At 45.8% G+C, this 19,965-nt stretch overlaps 1 protein-coding gene across 5 annotated transcripts in view; it reads right to left on the bottom strand.

Moving 5' to 3' along the window:
• The window catches only part of LSP1 (lymphocyte specific protein 1), a 103,770-nt gene that overhangs the window by 30,485 nt on the left and 53,320 nt on the right, over positions 1–19,965 (bottom strand). For 2 of the 5 annotated variants that reach the window (XM_044425740.1, XM_044425742.1), the window contains exons 2-3: positions 9,248–9,400; positions 1,404–1,584 (exon numbers count right to left, since the gene is read on the bottom strand). In XM_044425740.1, coding sequence (XP_044281675.1) covers positions 1,404–1,584; positions 9,248–9,400 — 334 coding nt within the window. The remainder of the gene's footprint in view (positions 1–1,403; positions 1,585–9,247; positions 9,401–19,965) is intronic. The other 3 variants (XM_044425741.1, XM_044425743.1, XM_044425744.1) reach the window with 3 other exon arrangements.

The following is a 19,965-nucleotide window of genomic DNA, read 5'->3' as shown; positions in this document are numbered from 1 at the left end:
ACTAGCACAACTACCATACCTAAATGTGTTTTCCTGATAAGGCTAATTAATGTTGTTGTATAACACCCTTCCTCTTCCTTTGCCCTGACCTCCTGCAGGTGTGTTTTTTAATTTTCCCACTCTCAGCTGAAACAATCTATTTTACCCATCAATTAAAAACCATGACAGTATATATCCTCTCATGTGCAAGCTGTTGTGTTTTTAGGGTAAAGGTGCAGATTATTTAGTAGGCATATGTAAAAATATCTGCTCTGCAAATAAATCCACAAATATGTATACTACCATCCTCCCCCTTCAAAGCTATACTAGTGTGCATATGAAGAGTATGAAGAGTGCCTACAGTCTGAAGGTAGAAGGGGAAGGCATCTATTTGTGTGCCATTTCCTAACTTTTCCCTACTAAACTGCCTGGAAGTGATTGAGCGGGCCACATGCAAAAGAAAACAGGGCTCTTGAATCTTTAGTGGCTGCCTAGAAGAGGGATAAAAGCCCAATGATGCAATCATTAAAGGTATAGGAGTCCTGTCCTCCTCTGCATCCAGCCATCTCAAAAGTGAAACTTTCCTTACAACAGGTGGACAGGAAAATAATTTTCTAAGGCAGGAGTACTAGTTCTGTGGAAATAAACAACACTGTAGTCCTAGTATCAAACAGCATCACAATAGTCCAGGTTTCCTTCTGTGATACCAGTTTACAACCGTATTCCTCCTTTCATTCTGGTTCAGGAGAGTAGCCTGCAATGAGCATTTTGAAAATTGTACTCAGCCACTCTTGTGCAAAGGAATTGTCCAGTATCAGCTCCTTTCGGCCCCCTTTTAAAAGTGGTACCTTTCTTCACCCTGACAGTTGCTGGATGTCTTTATCAGCTGTAAAGTTGCAATCCAGATAAAGGTTTCTCTGTTTCTCCATGCTAGAAAATGCAGGACCAGTTGAACATCTGCTGCACAGCCTTATGTGAAGTAAAATTAGCAACCCTGTTGTGTCCTACACTTTGAGAAGTTGGATGAGCATTTTTTTTTTCTTTTCACCTCAAAGCAATTCTTAAAGTCAAAGATAGATGCAATACGTTCTAGATCCAACACATCAGACATGGCCAAAGTGACACCTTCTTCAACTGAACTAGCACATGGATAGTACAGAAGAGTCATTCAGACTGAAAAGGACCCTGAAAACAGAAGCAGTTTGCTTTGCACCTGAGGGGAAGCCATACTATGTACCCTTAGGAAGCACAATGATGCTCACTACATAATTGGAGTAAGCACAATTAAGTTGCATGGGCATCACCTGAAGTTCAACTGCACAGAATTAGGGCATTCTTCCAGCATTATCTGAAGGGGCACAGGAGAGAAGCACTGATGCTGAATAGAGAGCCAACTCCTTTCGACCAGCAAAAAACATTTCCTACCTCCCTTCACAGTGTACAGGTGCCACCTGCTGGGCTTCTCTCCATTCACCATAGGATGTTTGTTCTTCCTGCACTCCCTCTCCTGCCCACCTCTGCTTGCGCTGCTCAAGCTTCTGTGACCAGTCACTAAAGCCCTCATCTTCTTCCAGTTCTGAAGTCCCGGCAGGCTTACAATCAATGCTAAAACATGGGAAGAAAAAAGGCAGTGAATGCAGTGCAAGCGCAAGACAACACACAGCGTAGGTGTTCATGCACAAACCTGCCCATCCTCTTGAGTCTGACAACATCTCCTGGAGCAGGAAGAGACTGCATCTGGCCCACCATGACCCTGTCTGCAGTTTCCACCCAGGCCCTGACCACAGTGCTGCTGCCACCGCCGCCACAGGCACTCCCAAAATCCCAACATTTCTGCTGGAAACAAAGCACTTGGGGAGCAAACATCTTGTTCCCCATCAGAATCAGACTCCCAGTAGCCTGTTCAACAGCTGTTCGGTGGGCTGGCAGGAGCTGGGAAGCAAGGTGCCCGCTCCCAACATACTCTGTTCTCTGCCAGAATCACTGAGATGTTTCGGGCAGCTGCCTTGACCAAAAATGGTTGAAGGCTCTAGATATAAACCTCACAGTCCTAGACTCTGGTCAGCTCCCATCTCAACATCTCCAGAACCAAGAAGGTGTGCACGGTTATTGGCACCATTCCTTGAATCCGGCAGCCAACAGCAACTCTTTGCTGTGTTTTTCTCAGGAATAACAAGGAATTAAGGAAAAACAGAGGACCTGGTGCTGTGGGTCAAGAAGCATTAGCAGCAGGTAGGTAAAGAATGCCAGCAGGTGAGGAGGCCAGAGGGCTGGCGATGGACATGACACCTCCGGTGTGTGTTGGACTACAGACGAACACTAGGAAGAGTGGGTCAGGCTGACCCCTGGAGTGGACATGGGAATTGGGTTATGCAGAAGAGGACTTCTTGGAGTTCTGAGTGTGATAAAGGCAGGCAAGGTGAGAAAGGAGCAGTCCCCAGCCTCAGGGAAAGGGGGATGGTACCTTCTGATATTTCGCATAAGAACCTAAAGTGCTGGGGGATGGCATCACGCACATTTTAGGAAGTTTCACTTTGGCTTCACCTTTGACTATGGACTCTCCTTCCCTTCTGGTGCAGTCTTATGGGCTGGATGAGCAATGATCCTCTGAAGGCAGAGGCTTATTAGCACCCTATACAGGGTGAGAAATGCAACCGATGCAACCACCGCCTCCCCATCCTCCTTCTCTGCACCAGGTGGGCCTTTTACCCACTTACCTGGGGCTCAGCAAAGGGAGAAGAAAGGAGGATAACTCCTGGCTGCCCCAGGCTCTTCCTCCCCTGCCCACCAAGAGGCTCCCTCCTCTGAGGACAAGAGAAGCCAAGGACAGCCAGCACAGTTCTTTCTGGGGAGGGCAGGGGAGGGGGTGCTCTCTCCAACCTCAGACCAGGGAATCAAAATATCCTGTGGCCCCTCGGATGCTGTCAAGGGGCTATGGGATTGCTCCCTCCAGGGCCTTTGCCACACCCTCAGTCTATTGCTGAATAAATGCTTGTTTGCCCTCTCATCCACTTCAGTTTGCCCAGCTTCCTTCACGTTTGTGTTTCTGGCATACTAATGCACATTGGCTCCTGTTCTGATTGTTCTGTGGAATATCAATGTTTTTCATGGGAAATGCCCAGGGACTGTGGGGGGGGGGGGGAATCAGCAAAGACAGGCAAAACGATCCTCAGTCTCCTGCCCATGTCATTTTATCTATTTGTTTGTTTGATTGATTTATATCCTGCCCCTTTTTTTTTAAGAACTCAAAGCTGCTTACATCATTCTTCTCCTGCTGCTCTTAATCTTAGCACCACAACAACAGCCCTGTGAGGTAGGTTGGGCTGAGAGGCTGTGACTGGCCCAAAGTCAATCATTTGGCTCCATGGCTGAGTGGGGACTAGAACTGAGATCGCCTGAGTTCCAGGAAACCACACTGGCTCTCATTTTCTGAAAGCACCCCTCTAGAAACTTAATTCTGTGCAAACTCTCATTGTGCTCTGTATAACCTTGTTGCAAGAGCACTGCAGGAAGGTTACACACCTAAACCAACAGCAGGAAAAGCAGGCTTGTCATATTGTTTTATTCTTAATTCTGTGAAGATCGAGCACTCCCCCTCTCTTCCTCACATCTAACCAGTTGTTGTTTAAGGGCACAAGCTTATGCATGCTTAGAAAAAAGTCTTACAGCTCCCAGGATTCCCCAGAAGAAAGAATACTATTCCGTTCAGGAAGGCAATTGTCCGTTCTCGCCAGCAATCATGTTGGTTATAATGATCTTGTTACGGAAAATGTACTTGCCAAGGGTTATGCAAAGTAAAGAATGGGTTAAAATACTATGGAGGCATGTTTTGACTGACGTTGCATAAAGGCCCATACTAAATACCTGTATGATTTGGTGCAAACCACAAAGGTGTTTAATTTGCAGGAATTTCTCTGTGCCTTTTGCTTTGTGACGTATCATTGTGATTATGAGCACAAGTCAAGCAACATTAAGCTCCAGTACCATCCTGTTGATTTCAGTGAAGTAATATGAAGCACAATCCTATTCGTGCTTACTCTGAATTAATTCCCCTGTGTACAGTGAGGCTTTACTCCCTAGACTGCAGCCTTAAGCACATGCTTGACAGTGCAACTCTAAATGTATCTGCTCAAAAGTAAATTGCACCGGTTTCAGTCCGGCTCCTACAGGATTGCAGCCTCATCAGTGGGACTTCAGAAGATATGGCAGGGGCTCTTACAGGGCTCTTATGTTTGTTGATCTTAATAGCTTTCGCCTGAGAGGCATTAACCTTGGATTGCCTTGTGAGAATTCATGGATTCTTCAGTGGTAATAGCCTTCCAGAAAATGCAATGCAACTTCTCAGTACTCCAGACCTGAGTCAAGATTGCAAAATAAAAAAAATCAGCAAGTATTGCTTTTGCTTCAGAGTGAGATGGACGTGGCCCCATGGCACTAAGTGAAACAGAATAACAATGTCCTTAAAATTCATTCCAAATTATTGTTGAAGGGATCCTGAGTGAGCTGGCAGGCATATTTCCCACCACACCACCCATCAAGAAGGGCTGAGGTAATTCACACCCAGCGTACAGTCTGAAACAATTAAAGCACCCTAAATGTTTGTAGGGTAGTGGGAAAGAGGCCAAGCTGAAATTAGGTATTCCTACATTTTTTTATCTGGGGTGGTGGTGTGTGGAGAGAATATTCTCTTCATTAATAAAGGAAGAGGGAGAAAGGAGCTCTTATACCCAACTGGCAAGAGTCTGTCATTTGGCCTTCAGAGTATACAGACTGCATTCCAAAGCGATGATCAAATGCAATGGCTGCAATTTAATACAAAGATGCACAAACCCATAGACCAGAGTTAACTAAAGGCAAATCAGCTAAGTGGGGAGGGGGTGCTGGAGGGAATTGCTTGGGGCCTCGCTCATTATTCCTCTCATTTCCTCTCCCCTGGGCTTCCTTCACTGTCTGGAATCAACTGTTGCCTGATGGAAGATCCACTCAGCAGACAGGCAGAGCACGGCCTCTTTGCTCCGAGGCAGCTCTGGGAACGCAAAGCCTTTCGCGCCCGAGCTGCCCCACAATGCAGGGGCCATCGGGGCTCTGCAGGACCCGGCAGGCCAGAATGTATTAGCCAGGGCACACTTGAGCTCGCATGTTGCATATAAACACATTGCATATTTGATGTGACAAGAAAAAGGAAGCAGGAACTTGGCAGGAAATAAAAAGCCATCTCTCATTGATACTGAGTGGGCCCTAGCTAAAAGCTACTTTATATGCAGTACTTTTCCTTATAAAGAGATTGCCTCTATGCAGAAAAATATATGCTTTCATATATGCAGGTGATGTAAATTATTTCCCTTTTTCACGACTATATGAATCCTGAGCGCCATGCAAATGAATCATTCTGGCCAAATCTATGGCCCTTAAAGCCCAGAGGGCACTTTCCATTGTATTAATTAATTCAAAGCATTTCCAAGCAAACTAGATAGGCTGGTTATAAACATCCAGTCCAATTCTACTTCATGCACCACTTTCTGTGGCTGCTGTTTTGTGTGCATATTTTAAAGTTTGGTTCCAGTGTCAGTCAATAAGGTTTTTAAACCTTTGATACATCTGATGCACGTGGAAGTCAAAAATAAAGACTAGCCTCTTCTTTTCATTTCTTTATTTCCTCTGGGAGACAAGAATAGGTGAAGAAATCCTGAAAAGGGATCTTAGGGCAGCTGTTGCAACTATGTGATGACCTTTGAGTGGGCTAAATCATGCAGTCAGAAAATCCTGGCTCTACATTTCAAATGCAATGTAGGAAACATTACATGCTTTGTCTTCGTTGCAATGAAGACAAATGCAATGAAAGATTTGAATCATCTACAACTTTTGGGCAGGGACCAGAGTGAGAGAAAGATTGAAAACCTAAATGATTTTACAGGCACAAGCTGTAGCATGGATGCAAGTGTGTACGTGTGCTGGCGCCAGTCAAGTGGTGAATCAACATTTTAAAATAAACAGTACTGTAGAACAGGAGAACTTCACTGAACTTGTAGTGCTCTGAAATACGAGCGTAAGATTCTCATCTCATGTCTCATTCTTCCTCCTTACAGTAGCAAGATGCTTCTGGAATCAGGCCGGGGATTTGGTGATCACTCCTTCTTTCTTGGTCCCAGACGTTCACTACTCAGAAATGTAGAGCATCTGAACATGGAAGGGTGTCTGTGAGGTTCCCGTTACTGGGGAGCATGAGGACGAGGGTGCCATTGCAGCCATGTCTACTCATGGGTCATTCACAGGCAACTGCTTGGCCAGGGTGTGCTTTGGTCTGAACCAGCAAGGTTCTTCTGGTGTTCTTACAATGCTCTGGAGCAGCCTTCCCCAACCCTTGTGCCTTCCAAACATGTTTGGACTGCAACACCCAGAGTTCCCAATCAATGGCCCTGCTGGATGAGAATTCTGGGAGTTGCAGTCCAAATGCCTCTGAAAGCCACCAGGTTGGGGATGGCTGCTCTGGAGCAAGGGATGAAAGAAGGATGCCCAGCAAACACCATCCGGACCTACAGATGAGTTTTCACAGCTGTTTGTTGGAGATTTTGTTCAAGGAAATGATGGACCATGTGTAAGAGCACAAGCTACCAAAGGAGGATGAGTCACCATAAGGGGGAGCTGAGTTTACACAAGAGAAAGCTGCAATTAATAAGCTGACCTTTGCATCCAGAGCAGCAGCTGCAAAAAAAGCTTCGAAATGTCTGGGGAGCAGAATGAAATAATCAAGCCCACAATAGAAAAATGAAAATGAAAAAAAAAGTGTCTAAAATATCTAGAAGTGTACATTCTTTCCCTTTGAATTAATGCTGAAGAATAGAAGTGCATGCTGAATCAACCAAGTTCCACCAGGCAGAGTAGTTTGTTCCCACAGTGCCCAAAAAGTAGCACTTGACTGCAATTGTTTACATAGGCAAGCGTCTTCTGATATTGGAGGCAGCCCTCAATATAGCCAAGTAGTCATGGATAACCTTCACCTTCATGAATCTGATCTCCTCTTAACGCTGTCCAGACTGGTGGCCATCACTACATCTTCTGGTAACAAATTCCATAATTTCACCACATTGTGAAGAAGTTCTTTGTTTTATCTCCCACCCATCAGATTCATGTTGTGTTCTAATATTATGAGAGATGGAGAAAAAATGTCTCCTTAGCCACCTTCTCCCCATCCTGCCTACCTTTGTACACCTTCATCATGTCCCCCTCACTTGCCTTTTTGCTAGGCTAAATATCTATTCCAGTATCCAGCTATTAGATATACTACTAAACGCTTTCACCCTCCAATTCAGCATTATTTCAGCAAACTTGTGGTCCCATCCCCATAAGAATACGAGAGTTGGGGAGCACTTGTAGTGATGGGCAGGAGGATGGGAAGGGTAGTTATGGCTATGCTTAGCCATAACTAACTACCCCCTTTCCTGCAACTAACTAACCTTTCCTGCAATTGCTTCCCAGAAACAGTCTTTCCTGCTCCACTAGGTTTTGCAAAAAAAGAAAAGAAAAGATAGGGAGACATTTGCAGGGGGGAAATGGCACACTGAAGAAGGGTCCGCTGATCTGCCCCTGCCCTCCCTTGCACCTCTTTTCTTATGAAGGGCTCTCTCTCAACAGGTACTTCTGTCCATATTTAATGGAGCAGTTCCTGCACTCTCAGTTTTGCTCCCCAAAACAAGCAGGAACATACACAGCAAGATATTCTGCAGGGATCCGATTTTCATGTGAAGATCTATGAGTAATAGTTAGAATTTCCATGCAATAGAGGCAGACTCTGCCTTTCAGAGCTTAAGGAGTGATTAAAACAGGTGATATCATAGCAGGAATTTGGGGCAAAAGTCCAAGGTCCAGCTCAGCAGAATGAGAAGAAGGGCCCTTGAAAGCAGCAGGGCTGGTCTACCACAGTTTGAAAGGACTGAACTAATACAGATTGCCTGAGGTGCATCTGTAAAACAAATAAGTCCAGAGTTTAAAATTACCGAACTGTTTCTCTGGACTAAGACCTCAATTATTGCCACCTCAGAGAAAAGAGATATGCTTCCTAAATTAGTGGGAATGCAGTTTCTCTTCATGTGCTTTCTCATTTTGTTGCCACAAAATGGCAGCCACCCTGTGGCGGCCAGCAGAAAGAGTTTCTCCAAGGTGGTTGCTCTTTTGTGCAGCTGAACACAGCCCTGAAGCTTACAGTAGCTGCTCAAGCATTGCCAGTAGAAAAGAAGAAATGCATCCCCAAACCACAGAACAAAGCAGGGCACTGATCTGCATAATATTTGCATATGTTAATTTATGTGTGTAGATTAAAATTTAGAAATGGGTTAAATGGAATAATCACCCCTCTGAGGTTTGCCTTGTACCAACTCTGTCATCTTTTTGGTGCCAGATTAAGATTGTCCTCTCCTCCCAGGAATTTGATGTTACATGATGGGGCATTCATATTAGTGCCTTCTATCAGGTTCAGGGTCTTATTTTAGCTGCTTTACCTGTTTAAATGTTAACTTTGCATGTTAGAGTTTTTATAGTGTGTGATTAGGGAATGTAGTAGGAAGACTGAGCAGGTTCCCAATTGCTTGTTGTCTAGGGATGACTGATGAGCAGTTACAAGGCCCTGGCGTGCTCCCCCTTTGTAAGTTTCTTTAACTTTAAACCGGACTTGGACTGAAGCGCCCTTCTAGCAGAGGACATCCCCAAATAGAGGACTGTCCCCTGTAAGGTAGCACACATGGCCACCCCACAATTAACTAGGTTTTTGTGATATGCCAAGCACTTGACAACCTTTCAACAAGGCCAGGAAGCTGGTCAAGGCCCTAAGGAACCACAAAACATGGTTGGTGAGCTGCATTCAACTTGGTGGCTGAGCCATGCAGTCTCGTGCCATGTGGGGTAACTTGTGGGTGATCCCTTGATTTGCATGGACAATTTAATGGCTCTCCAAGATGTTTCTGACAGCCACTGTGATGAGACCGAGAAGTTCTCCATGTGAAGCTGGGCTCCACGGTGCAATGCACACATTGTAGCCACATGGAAATCAATTCATTTGGGCTGCATAACTGCAGGATGAAATCACATTTTACTACTTCATGTTATTAAATCTGAGATTTTTTTTCAAGACGTTCATTTTTCTTGAACTAACTGGATGCAGAAATATACATGCTGTCCCTTTGCAAAGAATCCTTCATCATTCCACGGAGACGTGTGTGATGTTACACCGGACTGGAAAAAGCAAAGGTGCCGTTCACGCTCAGGCACTTCTTACCGGCCTTCTTGTTCTGCCACTCCGCCTTCGGAGGCTGCGCTGCTGCTGCTAAGACCTTCCTCTGCCTGGGACCTCAGCTGCCTCTCCCGTTCCCTTCGGCGACGCTCCCTAGCGGCTTCCTCCTCATCCTCCACGCTCCATTGTGCTGTCAGCCTGTCAGTCACAGCAAAGGCAGTCACATCAGAGACAGGCACAGCAGATGGTGGGTGTCACATTATCCTGAGGTTGCTTTCCACGGGGCTCCCGCAACCTGCCCTTGGATCACTTGGGGCACTAATATCTTTGTGAACTGAGTGTGTGTCCTTTAATGCGTTCCATCACTTTCCCGATGCTGAACAGTGTAGGGGATGGTGTGGGGGGAGGATTTCCCCCTGTAAGGTCCTCCTTCCAGTGCCCAAAACCCATTGGGTGTTGCGTTCCAAAGTGGGTGGGGCTACAGATGTGGCTCTTACCATTATTATTGTTGCCGTTACATATTAATTTATATCTCACCCTTTTTTCTTCCTGGAGGAGCCCAAGGCAACTTTTCCTCCACTCCACTGTTATCCTGATGACAACAACAACCCATGGAGGCCTCTCCCATTCCCAAAGCTTTGGCCCTTAGAGAGGAAAAGGAGAGTGGCTTCCAAAGCCAGCTTCACTAGCCCCTTGCTATTCCTCTTAGAAAGTCAAGGAACTGAAGGCCTGCCTTTTTACAGCCCACAAAGCAACACTGGACAGTGAAAGCAGCAACTGCGCAGCTCCAGCAGAAGCCAAGTGCCTGCTGGACTCCCTTCTCCTGGCCAGTTGCATCCCCACTGCAGAAGCCTGTCCAGGGGATAATGAGGGGGAGAGAAGGAGGCTCTTGAGGACTGTGAGCACTGCTGTGTCCACCACGAGGACGGCGGAGGCTTTGGGGAGATCCTGGCTTGTCCTCTTGGGTGGCATTCGTGGCAGGCCTGAAATGAGGACAGGGGGAGAGAGCGAAAACTGCAGCACAAATGGCGCACCACGTAATGGGTGGGATTCAGTAGTGTCATTCTGAAGACTCAAATGGCGCTAGTGGAGCGCCACTGAAACCTTCCATTTCACCAGCAGCAGTTCACTGTTATGATTGCACAGCCAATTATACAACAGGTTGGACCACAAGCGGGGTGCACAAGCAGTTCCGCAGGAGGTCTGCACAACCAAATGGATCAGCATAATGCACAATTACACACGCGCAAATGGATTCTCTCTCTTGCATCCAGAACCGAGCTTCTGCTAGTGCAACAGCATTGATGCTGTTGGACTGACACAGCCGGTACTGCCCAGTGCCAGAATATGGGGTCCATTCAGGGTATACCAGCTCCCCATGTCAGTATCAGCAACATGTGATGCAGGGCAAGGGCAGAAGAATTCTGGGAGCCAGCAACAGGACTCAGTCAATCCAGCTATTAGTGCTATGCTTGTAAAGAAAAATAAAAGTAAATTTAGAATAAAGGGAACTAAAGAGCCCAATGCTAGGATGCAGAGCCCAATGCCAGGGTGAGAAAGCGGCCCAGAAGCTCTGGCCCCTGGACTGCCTTCAGGAAAAGAGAATCCCTGCTGGTGCAGGACTTTTGTGTTTTCTTAGAAACACTGTATTTTAATCGGAATTCCTTAGAGAAGCGGTTGTGTTGCTACAAAGGGGGTAAGGAATGTTGGAGGAGGGCACCAAGAGCAGTCCCAGCCACCCCGTTGCTTTTTGCTGTTTCTCTTCCTCCCCAGCAGGAGATTAACGTGTTGACATGGCTCCTCCCAGAAGGTCCCAGTCACCAGATAATAAATGCTCTGTCAGCAGAACGGCCTCTCAGATCCCCGAGCAAGCGATAAGGCGTCTGCGGCATTCCAACATGGGTGATAACACAAACTGCAGTGCCAGAGCCGTTCCTCTCCTGTTTTCACAGCAAGCCAGATGCACTTCTGTGAAACTGCCAGGCCACTCTGGAGGGTGACTCATGGACCCTCCAGCATCTCTAAGACCAGCAGAACAGAATAGCTCTATCAGGACCTATCTTCTAATTTTCAGCAGGAGCAAAATTTTTCATCTAGCATCAGTATTCCCACATGGGTGGAAATTAGCATACTTGTAATACTGTATGAAGGCCAGCCTGTCCCTTCTCCCAAGGTATATTTTCCTATTGCTACTCAGCCATAAGTCAGTAGAACAGGCACATACATGCTGCAAAAAAGAAGACACACTGCATCACAAAAGAGGTCTAATTTGCACAACAGTTGAATCAGTAAATATATATGTGTGGGTACAAACTTCAACGTAATTTTAACTTAAACAGAAGTATGAAGAATCTGACTGGGGTGGGAGGGGAGGTTGTGTCCTGCATGTTGCTTGGTTACTGTCTGTGGATGAATGGCTGATGGGCAACGTGAAGGCCCTGTTCTCCGTTTTTAGATGGTTTTGAACTTTAAACCAGACTTTACGGGACACCTCTTCCAACAGAGGACTGCCTACTCTCTGCCTACTCCCTGGCCACTCCAGCTGCACCCAAGTGCAGGAGCTGAGGGCCAGCCTGCACAAACCATCCCTGCAACCCACGTGGACACATTTTGCCACATGCGGCCCATGCACCTGGGAGGAAACCTCACTGAAATCAGCAGAACTTATGTACTTCTATGCATAGGATCGCACTGCTAAGGGCCTCTCTCAGTCAGCACTGAAACTTACTGGTTCCAAAGTTTCAAAGACTGTCTGACTCAGAAGATTTGAGATTCAGAACTTAATGCAAAAATTTGACATCACTATGTAGCATTCAGATTTCCAAAAGTGAAATTGGACCTCAAAATCTAAATGTTTTGGCTGCTTAGGGGCATAATTCTATGCATGACTGGACAAGCAGGAGAATGCTAGGAGTTTGTGCTAGTTTTTGTGCCTAAACTGGCAGAGAAGCAAGGTCTAAAGGATGTTAACATGACATGTGTGAGCAGAGCAAGTGTGCAGATCAAAGCAGGAAGCCTGCAGAGGAGTGACTTTTGATAGCCCTGCCTCCTCAGGCAAACAGGGCAGGAGATGTGGGGAGGAAGCATCTTGTGTTTTGCATAACGGCTTTTGTGTTTTACCTTCTCTGCCATTGACAGGGATCAGAAGGAAGGCATCCACACTAACTCAAGGCCTGATCCTGATGGGCCTGTCAGAAAAATGAGGGGCCATTGGGCCCTACATATCCAAGCCTCACCCAACCTGTCTGCCGAATGCCCCATTTCCCTGCTGTTGTCAAGAATTCCACTGACACTAAATTTACACCAGTGAAATTTACACCTACAACCTTTCTGTAGGTTTCTCTGAGGTGCAAATGCCATCCTGCCAGGGCCTCACCTTTTCCAGCCACACACTTTCAGAAAGGAGAGCGTACAGTGTGGTGTAGTGGTTAAGAGCATGGGACTGGGACTCAGACGACCTGGGTTCTAGTCCCCGCTTAGCCATGGAGCCAACTGGGTGACTTTGGGCCAGTCACAGACTCTCAGCCCAACCTACCTCGCAGGGTTGTTGTTGTGGGGATAAGATGGAGGAGGAGAATGATGTAAGCTGCCTTGAGCCCTTTGTAGGAAAAAGGCAGGATATAAATCAAACAATAAACAAATAAAAAACAATATCACAAATTATCTCTCAGATACTATCAAACCACATAGTACAGCATCTCAGCTATCCAGTAGAGTCAAATACCAACTGTTACTGTAAGCCAGCTCTTAGATACTGTCAAATCCTAGCCATTACTTCATGTCATCTGCCAAAAATGATCAGATACCAGCATGCCAAATGGGAACTGCTACTGCGTCCCAAGTGTCCAAAACTGTCAAAACATTGACTTCTGTGGCACATCTTTGGATGTTAGATGCTGAAGTTGAACATAAAATATTCACAAATGTTGTCTGACTGTTCCCACCCTTAAAATAAAATTGTTTGCTTGGCTACTGGTTCTATGATGTGTCAGCCATCACAAATAGCTCCATTCTGTCAGTCTTTGCCAGCTATGACATGGATAACAGTCACCATTCATGCAATGCCTCTGTGTGCGTCCATCATCAACCAGGGATAGCTGAGTGATGGGTGGAAGGAAGGAGGAGCGGGAAAATATGGTTTGCAGTCTTTTGCTCAAAAGGAAGTGTCAGCCCCGCCCCCCGCCCCCCACAATTTTCCTTCTATAGCTTGGGAAAATAATTCTTCCCTGAGATTTCTCCAAACATTGTAATGTTTCTTGTCTCCGTTTGTATGCAGTGGGAGCCTGATTCCCAGAGTGTCCTCTGCTGCTTTCTGGAGGCAGAAGTAGTGCAGTCCCGTCGATGACACCGGGCAACAAAAGTGTGTGGTGCTGGCAGCCAGTGCCATGACGCCTGAATCCAGCAGCAAACCAGCCAAAAACACAGTGGGTAAGGAACCAGTTGTGCCGAGGGAACAGACCCCAGGCCGATACACCAGTGCAGAACTGGGGAATCCCGATCCCAAGATATCAGAGGCCCTCAAACTTGAGCCAAACCCTTCAAAACCTGTGTCCAATTCCAGCAGTGGATCAGTGCACCCTCCAGCAGAGGGTGCTCTGAACGTCGAGATACAACGGCTTTCAGTTTGGTGGCAGACCTTTTTGGAGCCAAATGGCTCACTGAGAGCTCCCCTTGCTGTCGTGCTCCATCGTGTCCCACGGGCTCCTTCCTGGGACCAGAAAAGGATGCTCTCTCAGCTCCAACAGTCGTGATTTGGACCATAGAGATGTATAAAGGTAAAGGTTTCCCCTTGACATTAAGTCCAGTCATGCCTGACTCTAGGGGGCGGTGTTCATCTCCGTTTCCTAGCCGAGGGAGCCAGCGTTTGTCTGGAGACAGTCTCCATGGTCATGTGGCCGGCATGACTAAACACCGCAGTGCACGGAATGCTGTTACCTGCCCACCGAAGTGGTACCTTTTCATCTACTTGCATTTGCATGCTTTCAAACTGCAAGGTTGGCAGGAGCTGGGACAGAGCAATGGGAACTCACCCCACTGTGCAGATTTGAACCGGCGACCTTCCATCTTCCAGCCCAGCAGCACAGTGGTTTAAACCAGTGCGCCACCTGCAGTCCCATAGAGATGTATATTCAGACCTAATTGCCACATGTGATTGCTGGTCTGGGGTGGGTCTGTGTCCTACTTTCTAGAGGACAGTCCTGCTTTCTAGAGGACAGTCAGAAGTTCTGTCTGGTCAAAGTCCAATTCAAAAAAAAGCACCATAAATAGGGAGGAGAAGGTCCCTGAAGTTGCCCATCAACAATTAGTATCAGGACAGCAGTCTGAGTGTTTCATTTCTTTTTAATTTACAGCAGTTGTGCCTAAATTTTCATTCATGCATGCTCATTAGCTTATGCACATTTATGTAAGTATTTTGATGATACGTTTTGGCAATGGGTAAGCATCCACCCTACTTGGGGCACCTGTAATAACCTCTGAAGATTTGTACACTTTCATTCTTTCTTACTTTTGTGCTGCTCTCCTTCCTCTGTTGTTGTAACACCCTCAAACCTTACCCCGGGAACTCCTCTGGGATAAATCTCTCTCTTTTTCATTTTTGTTTATTTTGTTATAGTGGCAAGCGCCATGTAGTTGATGTAAGTGATTGTGTTGTTCACACTGAAGGAAAAATCTGCCTGCTTTTGTATAACCCTGTTTTCTCAACTGACAATGAGTACAACCCAGATACAAGGTGGCGCTGTAGTCAGGGGACTGTGAGTCAGTCTTAAGTATCTTTATGGATTCTATTCAGTGACTAGATTTCTAGGCTTCCATCCCCAGAACATGGAACTTTACATTGCACTCCCTTTAGCTGCCTCCCTCCCCTTCAAAGTTGTTCCTTAGAGTTTTGGATCCCCAGGAAATTATGCTGGATGTGATGTGGGAAGTGGTGAAAAAGTGAGAAGGGGGAAATAGGCAAATTTTGGAACATGTGTGCCACCAACTCATGCAAAGACATCTGTTGAAGTCAAGCAACTGATTTCAGTGGGATTAGCAAAGCTAGCTCCGTGCAGATTGGGACCAATGTTTATGATTTATTGGACAGCAGGACTGGCTACAACACTTTCTGGTTTGACTGAGCATTAAGCATTGCTAGCCCACCAGACAAAGGTGCAAATACAGTATGTGGCTTGTCTGCGATCAGGGACTTGCATTGTTTTCAAGAGGAGCAGTTTCCACATCTCCTGCCCCTATTTTTAAACAAGCCAACAAGTCCAAAACTCAAACCTCTCCGTGGGACTCTGAAGAGAATGGCAAAGCCTGCATTGAAATTGACAAGATCAAGTTTAAAACACATGTGTCTTGCACTCGTGTGCATCTTGTATGAGCACGTGCACGTGTGTGTGACTCGTGTGGGGGTTAAGTGAAGTCATGCATTTTTCTCTCACTGTGTAGCTTATCAAGCAAATTACTGTCATTACTAAGATGAAAAGTATTAGGTGTGTACGTGTGCATATGCATACAGAGAGAGAGTAAAATTTGCTTTCAGTGACTGAAGTAGCACCTTTCCCCCCATTCTGTTTCCTGACTTCACACCATTCCTTGCTCTGAGGTACACCAGAACAAACCTATCAGAAACCAGACCTGAGAAACCCCTTTCTTTATTCATTCTGTGCTCATATTTACTGTTTTCTCCACAGTTCCCATGGAAATCGTTGTCTGCGCCTTGGCAAGAAGCCAAGGTGTTGTGCTGCTTTTTAAAAAATCTAAATGAAGTCATTCATTACACTCCATCATGACCTCTGTCCCTTATGTATGTGACAAATATGATAAAAGCTCTAATTCAGAAATTCTTTTAACCCATTATTTTTCAGCTTGCCTCTTCCCAGTGCAAAGGGGAAGCCATATATTTGGTTGAAATTCTTAGGAATTCCCATTTTCCTTTGATTTTTTAAGCTGTGCTTTCCCAGCATTCCTAGTCTAAAGAGTTTAAAGTGGGAATCATGGCATCCCATCCAGGTTTCACTTGTACCCTTGCCCTAGAGGACTCCACTGGGAGCAGATGAGGAATTTTGCGAGAGGCATTCATTTGCCATTGTAGTCTCTCCTCACTGCTGCCTTTGTTTCCTAGCGGGATGTGGCTGGTTTTCTCTCCATGACCTCAGAAGCTCACAATCAGTTGTGATTTCAGTTGCCCTGGCTGCTCGGAGTTGAAGGGTGCTGCTTCAAGAGCACCGGCAGCATGCTAGAACAAGAACAAGGGCAACAAACACGCTCAAGGGAACCCTTTTGAAAAGGTCTGACTGCATCCCAATCCCTAATTGACTGCTACAATTACCCCCTGCAAACTGGCCTCCCAGGCACAGCTCTCCTTCCTGCCCCTGTCCTCGCATATGTGCACCATTTGGTCCTACTGGCAGAAGCAGGAAGTTGATCTCCGTTGTCATCGTGGGGGAAGGAACCTCTTTCAGGCTGGGCATCATATCAGTTTTGGAGAAGCGCTTTGGGGCCCCATTCCAGTGGTGAGCGGTGCCAAACTCAGCATGGGGAGCACCAAAATACCAGCATATTAAAACTTACCTTACTGTCAGCAACTAAGCCTTAGGAGAGGCTTTTCTCTCTTTTGGGATGGAGGAAAAAACTTTATACAGGTCAGAAAAGCATCAAAGAGCTGGGGTGGGGGGTATTAAGCCCTGGGGAGGGGGCATGGCCAGCAAGGGAAACCGGAGAGCTGGATTTGCCCCCGCCCCCAAGCCTGCGGGTCCCCACCTGTGATTTATATGCACCAGAAAGTGCTTCAGTTTCCTTCACCAACCTCACTATACTAACACAAGCACCGCCAGCTCCTTCTCAAAGACAAGAGAGAGATGCTGTGGAAGTAGGGCCTTATGAACCTCAGCATCTTCCAACTAAAATGGCAAACAAAACAGGAATCATCCCCTATTTCCATCACAGATGAAATCATTCACCGTGACTCACTACAAACTACAGCCAGGCAGGAAATTAGTTTTCCCCTGTGGAACTCTGTGATGACTATTTTAGTCTAAATGTTTTCAGGTTTCATTAAAACACATATACAAATACCTCATAAATAGGAAATGTACTTCCCTCTGAAATTATAAGTTTCCCACAAAAAACACACAAACATTGTTTTTAAGCTATCCAATGTAATCTATCCCTGGTTTTGAAAATGTACAAAGATACTGAAATTATGCACAAAGGTATCAGAGTACAACTGAATCTGAGTTCATGGACACACCTGACTATGTCCATGAACTGTGTGAGATCCAAACTCCACCTTATATAGAGAGATCTACACATCTCCTCCATGTCACATTTGTGTTTCCCCCAACCCACAGCAGCCAGGGAGGAAATTGCTAAGACAATGCCATCATGTCAATTTTTTCTCCTTCATTTGCACATATCTGGGAGATCCACACATCTTCTTGTAATGCTCAGTTTAGACCTTGGGAACTGCAGGTAGAAATGCAATCATTTCCACATCATTCTGAACACCTCACCAGTATTCTTAAAAGAGCAACTTTATTGTGAAGCTTTCATTCTTCTGTGCCTGTAGTCTCTGCCTGATTGATTGATTGATTGATTGAATCATGTAATGCCCTTTTGACCTTATTTATGTGCAATTTGTGGCTTTATCTGTTGTATCTCTTTGCAGGGGGTGCGACATGCCACCATGAGACCACTGGTTATAGGGTAACTAGCAAGTAATGATCAAAAGAAAAGAAATACACTGAAAAGATATTTTCTTGTGGCTTGGTCCTGTTTGCACAATTATTTATTGTGGTCAGACAACCCCTTGATTAACTTCATTCTGTTTAAGTGAATCAGAGGCAGAAGAAAGCTGAAAACATATGATCAACCTCTGGAAAAAGCAGACTTTTGACCTGCTGTCTTTCAGTGAAAAGTGATCATAGAACAATCACAAGGCTGTTATCTCTGGTATGCAAATATGCATGGAACACCAAACAGTGCAGAGGTACCAAGCTGGGATATGCAATGTCTCTCTCCTAGCAGGCCATTCCAAAGATTAGGGACAACCTCTGAGAAACTCCTCTGGGTAGTTGACATTAAAATTACAGAAGCAAAGTTCAGGAGATTACCCTCAGAGGACAGTAGCAGAGGAGAAGTGGAATATTGTTGTTATTGTATCTTGTTTTTAATCTATCCTATCCCACCCTGAGAACTGTGTGTGTATGTTTTTTTTATCCACCCTGGTTGAAAATACACTAGAGAGGGGGTTAGGAAAAGAATGGCATATTGCAAGCTCTCCTGCATTTCAAAGAGACAAATGGCTAAAAAAGAAACAAAACACGGACATCTTTCATGGGTAGCATGTGTGCATGGGAGTGTCAAAACCAGAGTGATAACACCCCCGCCCCTTATTCAAAGCTGCCCACAGCATCCTGTGAATCCTTTGCTCTAGTCAATACAGGGCCCAGCTGAAACACTTGGGAGTCTCTCTGACCATACGCTGGGGCAGTTGCAGGATTGCAGTAACAATGAGATACCTCTGAAGTGTTGACAATTCGTGTAAGCAAGTTTGGGGATTTATTTGCATTTTTAATACACCAGAATGCATTTTTAATGAGCGTCCCATATACATGAGGAAAGAGCAATCAGGTTTTGCACGAGTTTGCAGGATTCCAAAAGTTCCATACAAGCAATGCTGCTAGGAAAGCTCTAAGCCCGAGGGTCCTCTAAAGGTTCCCACAGGGCTGCTGCAATACAACAGAAGGATGGCTCCGTCACACTGGCTTGTGGCAGGGCTGCCTTGAACATGGCCTCTGATCCACGGGCCAAATCTGGGCAGCTTGGGGTCCCAAGCCAGGCCTCAGGACCCTCCACCACCAATGGCCATGCCCCTTTCCCCCAGTTATACATTGTTTGGTGGTTTCCCTGCCTTGTAGAGTAGTCTGTTTAGTTTCTGCTAAGAAATCAAACCAATGGATTAAGGATGATCTATTTGGATGCTTTACACCTACTAGAGAAAGAAAAATAGCTCCATATACTCACTACTTGAAATGAATAATCTGCTCTGGTTGTTTTTGTTTTAAAGGGACAGGGAAATGTATTTTCTGCTATACATGTATTCCCAGTGAATTTTCAGTAATTTTGCAGCAAGTCATTTAACACAGGCATCCTCCAGCTCTCCTCCTCCTACCCAAAGTGGTTTTGCTACAGTTCCTGTCCACGTTTCAGACCCTTGTCTGAAAGTGTCTATGGTGTCCCTAATCCAATGCTACAATGTCACATTCCCAACATCTTGGAAGAGCCTGACAGTAGTTTCCTGGTCAAGAGATGGGGAAACAGCTCTAGGTTCCCTTTCTTGAGACTAGGGCTAAACACCTGAAGGCTAGTTTTGTCCTCTGAAGGTTCAGATTTGTAATACCAAAATGGCCAGTTATTTATGGTGGATCTGCTCAGGCAGCTTTCCCATGTGGTCCTTTTGCAAACTGCCTCTGAATTTCTACCTCTGTAGTACTTTGATGAGAAGGCACATGATGCTCTGGATGAAGCAGCATCCTGTTCAAGCATAGCCCTGTCTGTGGAGCTAGAAGTAAAGCGAACAAGCATAACAACAGGAGCTATTTTGTCTGACCCTGTGCCCCTCCCCTTCGCCCAATTTTTACTGGACTGTCTGTCCACACCTTTCACACAAAAGGACCAAAGACAGTTAAGGGCCTGCAAGATGAAAACATGACCCCGTCCTTTCTGTACGCCCGTTCTTGTTGGATGGCTTCAGACAATGGAGTATATTTGAG

Source organism: Varanus komodoensis, unplaced genomic scaffold (assembly GCF_004798865.1).
Source record: "Varanus komodoensis strain SLA01 unplaced genomic scaffold, ASM479886v1 scaffold16, whole genome shotgun sequence".
In the NCBI taxonomy this organism is placed as follows: Eukaryota; Metazoa; Chordata; class Lepidosauria; order Squamata; family Varanidae; genus Varanus; species Varanus komodoensis.
Note: the sequence above shows the minus strand (reverse complement) of the source record. Positions and strands in the feature narration are given on the sequence as shown.